At 44.0% G+C, this 9,674-nt stretch overlaps 2 protein-coding genes across 2 annotated transcripts in view; both read right to left on the bottom strand.

Annotated features, from left to right (window-relative positions):
- Positions 1 to 2,916, bottom strand: part of LOC307270485 (tripartite motif-containing protein 16-like) — a gene marked incomplete at its 5' end in the record, with an annotated part of 3,849 nt that extends 933 nt beyond the window's left edge. Inside the window, one exon of the mRNA XM_080054368.1 lies at positions 1 to 2,916. This exon is cut by the window's left edge and continues 933 nt beyond it. Within this exon, the coding sequence (XP_079910494.1) occupies positions 1,258 to 2,916 (1,659 nt within the window). The 3' untranslated portion in view covers positions 1 to 1,257.
- Positions 2,917 to 5,302: 2,386 nt separating this feature from the next.
- LOC307270483 (tripartite motif-containing protein 16-like) lies at positions 5,303 to 7,002 on the bottom strand (the record flags this gene model as incomplete). Its single annotated transcript, XM_080054366.1, has 1 exon — positions 5,303 to 7,002. The coding sequence occupies one exon, from the start codon at positions 7,000 to 7,002 to the stop codon at positions 5,344 to 5,346; it is 1,659 nt and encodes a 552-aa protein (XP_079910492.1). The 3' UTR covers positions 5,303 to 5,343.
- Between the last annotated feature and the right edge of the window lie 2,672 nt (positions 7,003 to 9,674).

The raw sequence follows: 9,674 nt of genomic DNA, 5'->3' as shown, positions 1-9,674 counted from the left end.
GTTGAAGTCTTGGTCGTAGTCAGCCGTAGTGCTATCCAATCGCGTGCAGTGGTATTTTAAAATGCATGCGTAGGTGCTGCCCGTTGAGTTGGGAAGGTCTATTGCTCATATCCAGACGTTCTAGATGTTGGTCTGGATTTCCAGGTTAAGAACAATCGGCTCAGAGCAACAAACAGGAAGACAAAATATGTTTAAGGTTGAAACCACAAAGTTTACCTCACTGTTTGCCAAACTACAAGAGCGAGGAGTTCCACCTTACCTGATAAGGATTTTGCAGTTCTGGTACACACAACAAACCATGCAAATTAGATGGGGCAGTAGTTTATCTGCACCCTTTCAAGTCACCAATGGGGTGAGACAGGGTGGCATCTTGTCACCTGTCTTCTTCAATGTGTATATGGATGATCTTTCTAAGAAGCTTAACGGATGTAAGACTGGTTGTATGGTGGGAGACAGTCTTATCAACCACCTCATTTACGCTGATGATTTGGTCATCATGTCTCCATATAGTGCTGGGTTACAGCAACTGCTTAAAGTGTGCTCTAGCTACGGAGTTCAATATGACATCAAGTTCAATCCTAAGAAGAGCGTTATTATGATTGCTAAAACTAAGGAGGATCAAAAGCAAACGTTTCCTTCATTCTTACTGTCTGACCGTACTCTAGAGGTGGTTAGGAAGGTACGGTATTTAGGTCACATCATCACTGATGATCTATGTGATGATGATGATGTCCAGTGCCAGTGCTGTAAGCTTTATGCTCAGGCCAATATGTTGGCACGCAAATTTCATATGTGCACAGAAGATGTGAAAGTTAGTCTCTTCAGAGCTTACTGTACCCCATTTTACACAGCTCAGCTCTGGTGTAAATATAGAACAGCAAAACTGAAAAAGTTACAGGTAGCGTATAACGATGCGTTTAGGATCCTCCTTAAGCTTCCTAGATGGACAAGTGCTAGCTCCTTGTTTGTGACTAGTAATGTCCCCACCTTTCATGCTGTGTTGAGGAATTTAATGTTTAAATTTATGTGTCGACTTTTACAGTCAAAAAACAAAGTAATAATTGCAGCCCTCAGTCACTGACACTAAACAGAGCGATACAAGGTTCTCCTCTGGGCTGTGGAAACATTGGAATCGATGCTTGTATGTATTTTAATTTGTGTTGTCATGTATTTGTATTGTCTTTTTATATGGAACTTTGAGTCCGGAATAAAGTATTCATTCATTCATTCATTCTTTGTCCCTTCAATGACTTCTGTCTATTTGAGTTTCCTGAACTCAGCAGTGGCTGCATTAAACATGTTAATTCCAGCACGTAGCGGCTGAGTGAATGTGGTCTGGACTCTGTGGAGGAGAGTCATGGTTTCAGAGACGCTGTAGAAGGACAGAACACCTGCACTGTGATCCAGGTACACTCCTATTCTGGAGGACCAAGGACTTGAGACGGGAGTTTTGCGTTTGTTGTGCAAAAAGGTATCACTGAATAGGTCACATCTCAACGCCCAAGATTTGTCATTCATTCCAAATTCACTTTCCTGCCCTGTTCTGCTGATATTCTTGTATGCGACTGCAACAGAAACTCCTCTCCCTTTCCACTCAACCTCTAAGTAACAACAACCTGTCAGACTCTCTGCACTCAGGACCTGAGGACAATTAGTGAATCTGTCTGTGTGTCTAGAATAAGGCTGTGCTTTACCCATGTATGTTACTTTCCTGTTCCCATCAGATAATAACAGATCCTTGTGTGCTGTGTTTGGATCCAGTGTGATGTCACATGAATATCTTAAGAAGTCAGCTCTGGTCTTGGGCTCTGCTTGTGGCAGTGGAACAGCCACTTCAGTCCCTGTCTGTGAGACGTTTCTCAATGTCTTTCTCAGGACGTCCTGTAGTTTCTCTCTGACTTCTGACACAGCTGCTGTGAGGTCCTCAAAGTATCTCAGAGGACGGATGTTGATGCTGGATGTAGATTCACTGAGTGCTGGCAGTGAGCGGTAGTTGTGTAGAAACTGGTTGTGATCCTCTGTGAGTGACAGCGTCTTCAGCTCAGCGTCTCTCCTCTTCAGCTCAGCGATCTCCTGCTCCAGCTTCTCCTGAAGATCTCTGACTCGACTCACTTCAGTTTCCTGCTTTGCTCTGAGCTGCTGCTTCACATCAGAGCTTGTTTTCTGGATGAGACGGATCAGCTGGGAGAAGGTCTTCTCACTGTGCTCCACTGCTTTATCAGCAGAGCCATTGATAGCCTCCACCTCCTTTTGGAGAACCTTCACATCTTTCTCTCCGTCCTGGATTCTCTGCTGGATGTTTCGTCCACTCACGTCCAGCTCTTTCTGCCTCTCAGTGTGTTCTGCTGCAGCTGACACTGTGTCGTGGCCTTTGTGTTCGTCCATTGAACACAGAATACAGATAAACTGCTGATCAGTACGGCAGAAAATCTTCATTACCTCATTGTGACTAGAGCAGAGGTTCTCCTGGAGATTTTTGGAGGGCTCCACTAGCTTGTGTTTCTTGAATACAGGTAACTCATAATGAGGCTGGAGGTGTTTCTCACAGTAAGAGGCCAGACACACCAGACAGGACTTGAGGGCTTTCAGTTTTCTCCCAGTGCAGACGTCACAGGCCACATCTTCAGGTCCAGCATAGCAGTGATCAGCAGGAGCAGCTTGGAGTCCAGTCTTCTTCAGTTCCTCCACTAGATCTGCTAACATGGTGTTTTTCACCAACACAGGCCTTGGTACAAAGACCTTCCTACACTGAGGGCAGCTGTAGATTTTCTTCTCGTCCTCTGTATCCCAGTGAGTTTTGATACAGTCCATACAGTAGTTGTGTCCACAGTTTAGAGCCACCGGATCCTTTAGTGGATCCAGACAGATTGAACAAGAGATGGTTTCCCGGTCCAGCTGAACTCCTTGTTGTGCCATTTTACATCCAAAGTGTCAAGTAGTTTTTAATTTCTCAGAGCAAAAACAGTCTCTGTGCCTCTCCCTCAGTTTCTGCCAACTGACTGCAATGAATAAGGTTTGTCAGTTTATGAACATGACTCAATGTTGTTCCCTCCCCTCCACACCTGTACATGTGTGGAGGGGAGGGAACAGAGCAATAGTCTGGTAGGGTGCAGCTCACTGTGGTTTAGAACAGGAGGGAGAGGGAACAGGTTTTCAGGCGTTACTGCATTCCATTAGGATTAGTTTTTCATGAGAGACGGGGTGTGTTATCGGTTGTGTGTCTTCAATATGCAGTAGGAATGTTTCAGCAAAGTTGATGGAGTGCTAACAAAGACTAAATAAGAGTTTAGCTAAAGTATAGTATGAGTAAAGCTAGTATATGACTGGACTCTGTGTATTCACTGTGCTATATTGTAGCAAAACTGCTGATCTTAATGTTTGTTTAATATTCTGTACTGTTCCTGGTAATCATTGTTATTAAAGTGCATTGTAACAGCAGGCCACATGACTTGTTTAAGGTATGTTTGAGTGTTGGATAAAGCCAGAGTTAAAATCTTTTTTTTTTTTAATATATTTTTACTATATATTAGTGTCCCAAATTTGTACAGAACAGTTTCTGGATACAGCCATTTTTCATTTTATAAATCAAAAAATATTATGAACAGGTTTTTTATGTAATAATCCCACAAACGTGATAATTGAGAGTTCCCCTTTTAAACATGCCGCCGCTGTATGGGGTTGAAATCTTCCCCAAATATGAAAAAGGTCACCAATACAAGTCCGCTACGTCATCAGCAGCACGATTAAAACCCGACATTTTGAATAAGTTTGATGTTATAATTACAGTTTCAAACTAAAGTTCCTAGTTGTTTGTGTGACAGAAATCTGTTGTTCGGATCAGAACGTAATGAGCACAATGTGTAACCATGTATTATATCACAACAGATTGTGTCTAAATAGACCGAACGGCCACAGTGTCTAACACGATCTCAGGCAGAAAATCGAACCCAATAGATACTAGAGATCTTTTTGACATTCTTGATACATTCAAACGATAAACAACAAAACAAAGATAAATAATGGTTATAGTAATGTTTATTACAAGCTTTATTTATACAGCAGTTTTCACACACAACAAGTAAAAACAAAGCACTTTATATAAGAAAGAAGAAAAAACAGCCATATCAACCCCCCCTCCCTCCCAACCCTTATAATCTGAACTTGGGACCCCAATAACCCTGCAGTGGATAAGAAACAACAACATACAAATACATTCATACAAATCTTCAACGATCATTTAGAGCACAGACCAGGTTCCATGTTCATGCAGAGAAAAGTCAGTTCAGCTAAACTACAGTCATCATGAGCAGTGATGGTCTCCATGGATACACAGACACAGGAAGTAACGCCACCCTAAAGACACTCAAACATTTACACAGATCAGAAGATGTCAAACTCCCACCATTTTTTATTTTCTTATTTAGAATTCTTAATTTATGTGCCATATTACTTATGTCATTTCATTTATTTATTTACGGCCCTCGACCATATTACATGGTATGTAGCACAACATTAAAATAATAATAAAACGAAACAAGACAATGGTGCACGGCATGGGCGAAAAACAAAAACACTATCCATACAGGTTAATTTATTTTTAGCTGCACTCCCTATCAGGCTGATGACATTATAGAAACACACACAAATACAGCTCATGAGCATAAAACAAGAACACATCAGTTTAGACAAATATAATGATACAACTACTGTTCGATACCATGACAGGTGGATATCATGTAGAACAACATTACACAAGTAGCATGTAGCCACAAATAAAGGTGCAGAAGCATTTGGCACGGTGAAAAACATAGTCATTTAAATGGACTAAACAACAAAAATAAACACATAAGCACAGAAAAATACACCAGAAGTAAAGACAATGACCAAGACAATATCCCGGATTATGGCAGAATTTAGATTTTTTGCTTTATAGATACGGAGAAAGATTTGCCCAAAAGTACACTACATTACACTTCCCCGGCCCTGGCACAGTTGGGAGAGGTTTGCTTGGGCACAGAACAGATGCTAATAAGCCGACACACGCATTCAAATAGACGGCGTTCCTGACATCAATTTACATAAGACTGTTTCCCGCCACCCAATATGTCCATGAATGTAACGGACATTTGAAAAAAGAAATTGCCAAAGGGTTTGCGTTGCTCAACAATACGGATGTAATTACGATTACAATCCCAAACCCACATATTGAGACGTGGGGATTCATTGGCAAGGAGCAATCGTTCCTAGCCAGGATCTTTAGGAGCAGTGTGAGTACAGGCCAGCGGTGTAGTGAAGACTATCGTGACTGGGCCTAGTGTGAGTGCGCCCTTAAAGGACTTCTGTCTATTTGAGTCTACAGAACTCAGCAGTGGCTCTATGCCACAGGTTAACTCCAGCATAGAGCGGCTGAGTGAATGTGGTCTCGACTCTGTGGAGGAGAGTCATGGTTCCAGAGACGCTGTAGAAGGACAGAACACCTGCACTGTGATCCAGGTACACTCCTATTCTGGAGGACTGAGGACCTGAGACGGGAGTTTTGACTTTGTTGTACCAAAAGGTACAACCGTTTAGGTCATATTTCAACGCCCAAGATTTGTCATTGGTTCCAAATCCACTTTTCTTCCCTGTTCTGCTGATATTCTTGTATGCGACTGCTACTTCTACACACCCGCTCCTCTCCACCTCCCAGTACCAACGACCTGTCAGACTCTCTGCACTCAGGACCTGACGATGATCAGTGAATCTGTCTGTGTGCCTAGAATAAGACTTTGGTTCATCCATGTATGTAACTTTCCTGTTCCCATCAGATAATAACAGATTGTTGTTTGCTGTGTTTGGATCCAGTGTGATGTCACGTGCAAATTTTAAGAAGTCAGTTCTGGTCTTGGGCTCTGGTAGTTGTGCCAGTGGAACAACCACTTCCATCTCTATAAGTGAGATGTTTGTCCATGTCTCTCTCAGGACGTCCTGTAGTTTATCACTAATTTCTGACAAAGCCGCTGTCACGTCCTCAAAGTATCTCAGAGGACGGATGTTGATGCTGGATGTAGATTCACTGAGTGCTGGCAGTGAGCGGTAGTCGTGTAGAAACTGGTTGTGATCCTCTGTGAGTGACAGCGTCTTCAGCTCAGCGTCTTTCCTCTTCAGCTCAGCGATCTCCTGCTCCAGCTTCTCCTGAAGATCTCTGACTCGACTCACTTCAGTTTCCTGCTTTGCTCTGAGATGCTGCTTCACATCAGAGCTTGTTTTCTGGACGAGACGGATCAGGTGGGAGAAGGTCTTCTCACTGTGCTCCACTGCTCTATCAGCAGAGCCATTGATAGCCTCCACCTCCTGTTGAAGAACCTTCACATCTTTCTCTCCGTCATGGATTCTCTTCTGGATGTTTAGTCGACTGACGTCGAGCTCTCTCTGCCTCTCAGTCCGTTCTGCTGCAGCTGACACTGTGTCGTGGCCTTTGTGTTCATCCACAGAGCAGAGATAACAGATAGACTGCTGATCAGTACGGCAGAAAATCTTCATCACCTCATTATGAAGAGAGCAGAGGTTCTCCTGGAGCTTCTTGGAGGGCTCCACCAGCTTGTGCTTCTTGAATACAGGTAATTCATAATGAGGCTGGAGGTGTTTCTCACAGTAAGAGGCCAGACACACCAGACAGGACTTGAGGGCTTTCAGTTTTCTCCCAGTGCAGACGTCACAGGCCACATCTCCAGGTCCAGCATAGCAGTGATCAGCAGGAGCAGCTTGGAGTCTAGTGTTCTTCAGTTCCTCCACTAAATCTGCTAACATGGTGTTTTTCACCAACACAGGCCTCGGAGCAAAGACCTCCCTACACTGAGGGCAGGTGTAGATTTTCTTCTCATCCTCTCCATCCCAGTGGGTTTTGATACAGTCCATACAGTAGTTGTGTCCACAGTTAAGAGCCACCGGATCATTTAGTGGATCCAGACAGATTGAACAAGAGAATGTTTCCCGGTCCAGCTGAACTCCTTGTTGTGCCATTTTACATCCAAGTGTCAAGTAGTTTTTAATTTCTCCGAGCAAAAACAGTCTCTGTGCCTCGAATGAAAACAAATCTCCTCTCCCTCAGTTTCTGCCAACTGACTGCAGTGAATGAGGATCATCAGTTTATGAACATGACTCAATGTTGTTCACGCCCATCCTCACACCTGTACATGTGTGGAGGGGAGGGAACAGATCCACGGCTTGATAGAGTGCAGCTACAAGGAAGAAGGAACTTGTTTTCAGACTTTACTGCATTCCATAAAGATTTGTTTTTCATGAGAGACGGGGTGTGTTATCTGTTGTGTGTCTTCAATATGCAGAAGGAATGTTTCATTTAAGTTAATGCAGTGCTAACAAAGACTAAATAAGATTTGTGTAAAGCTAGTATATGAGTGGACCGTGTGTGGCCACAGTGCTGTATTGTAGCAAAACTGCTAGACTAAATGTTATCTAATCTTCTGTACTGGTCCCGGTAATCATTATTATTAAAGTGCACTGAAACAACAGACCACATGACATGTTTGAATTGTGTTTGAGTGTTGGATAAGACCAGAGTTAGAATCTTTTATTTTTATTACAGTTTCTTCTAGTTATGAGAAACACTAACTGCATGTAGATGGTGCAGCTTTGACACATCCTCACTGATGAAGTTAAGTTAGGTGAAGTTACTTTATTAGTCAATGGCTACATTGAAATGTGTCTTTCCTCATCTCCCCTCTCAAGTTCCCACACTCCAGAGGGGGTCAGAGCGCAGGGTCAGCCATAGTACAGCGCCCCTGGAGCAGTTTGGGGTTAAGTGTCTTGCTCAAGGACACAATGGTAGAGATGGAGGGCACCGTAGACATAATACTAGCCACTACTAGTATTACAACTAACACCCTTCTATCCAGTGCCGGGGATCGAACCAGCGATCTCATGGTTACTCGGAGGAACCAGAGACCTCATTGTTACTTGGAGGAACCATAGACCTCATGGTTACTGGGAGGAAGAACCAGAGACCTCATGGTTACTGGGAGGAACCAGAGACCTCATGGTTACTGGGAGGAGGAACCAGCAAACTCATGGTTACTGGGAGGAGGAACCAGAGACCTCATGGTTACTGGGAGGAGGAACCAGAGACCTCATGGTTACTAGTTGGCCACCTTTCCTCCAGGACATCCTACCACCCCAACCCGCGGTCATTGGGTGTTTCGGATCTTAGATCATCAGACACCCTCAACTAGGCGACCAGTCCCAAGCGGCGCGCCACACAATGGATCACCCCTCTTGATCCACAACCACCTCAACGCTTATCTTTGCAGATTCACAAATGTCCATGGTGGCTTTCCTCTCCTGCAACTGTCTAATACCGTCTGACTGCTCTGTGTAGGGACTGGCCAGCACACCTCAATAGGCTCACAATGGCCCCTTCACCCATCCACCCATTTAAGATTTTTTTGGATTGGATGTTGTTGGTGTGATCTTGGATGTGGTAAACTGCAGATGAATTGCCCTTCTTGGAATCAATAAAGCTGTCCCATCTAATCTAATCTAATCTAATCTAATTTTGTCTACAGGTTTCCACTAGCTCTAGGTATTTGGCCTTCTTGCGTACTTGGGAAACTGTATCTAGCAGCCCAGTTGGGACCTTTCACTCTCTTGCTGGGTTTTCTCCGCTGCTCTGACAAATGCGATGCTGTGTCTAGCTTGGGGTTGATTTTTGATCTTCTGGATTTCAAAGCAGATGGGGTCTTTTCTTTTCTTTTACCTTTATTTATCCAGGAAAGGCCCATTGAGATAAAAAAAAAACTCTTTTTCAAGGGAGTCCTGGAAAGCTACTGCCTTCAGCACTTGGGTATGGCGCCCGCTCTGCCTGGCAAGAGGTCCCCTGGAATACATCCTGAACTTCTGCCCCAAAGCCCTGGATAGGTTTCTGCAAGACCCCAGTAATGCACGATGGATGGGCTTCCAAAGCTCTACCCGGGTGATCTTCCGGGATGATGCATGGTCCGAATTGGTCCAAGCTCCAACCTGACATCCTGCACTTTTAATGGCATTGTGTCTGAATTGTGCTATCTAAATACATTTGCCTTGCCTTGCCTGACGTGTGGCCACTGTCCTTCTGCAGCGTTGCTCCTCCACCTCTGCCTAAATCTCTACATGGGTCAGCTGACATCTCTCTCTCGCTTGTGCTTTGTCGTAGTGAGTTCTTGTGTGGCTACCAAACCCAGCTCATTCAACGGCCACAGAGCCTACCAAAACACCATGCCTCTCTCAGGCTTTATCCAACACTCAAACACAGCTTAAGCATGTCATGTGGTCTGCTGTTTCAGTACACTTTACGGACGCACATTTAGTCAAGCAGTTTTTTCCACAATACGGCACAGTGGCCACACACTTTACTAGCTTTACACAACTCTGTTTTAGCCTTTGTTAGCACTGCATCAACTTTACTAAAACCTTGCTACTGAATGTTGTAGACATCAGTTAACACACCCCGTCTCTCATGAAACACAAATCTTAATGGAATGCAGTAAAGCCAGAAAACAAGTTCCTTCTTCCTTGTAGCTGCACTCTATCAAGCCGTGGATCTGTTCCCTCCGCTCCACACACGTACAGGTATGAGGATGGGCGTGAACAACATTGACTGATAGACATTCACTGCAGTCAGTTGGCAGAAACTGAAGGAG

The sequence above is a fragment of the Ammodytes marinus genome (assembly GCF_949987685.1).
Source record: "Ammodytes marinus genome assembly, contig: scaffold_84, whole genome shotgun sequence".
NCBI classification, from domain to species: Eukaryota; Metazoa; Chordata; class Actinopteri; order Uranoscopiformes; family Ammodytidae; genus Ammodytes; species Ammodytes marinus.
Note: the sequence above shows the minus strand (reverse complement) of the source record. Positions and strands in the feature narration are given on the sequence as shown.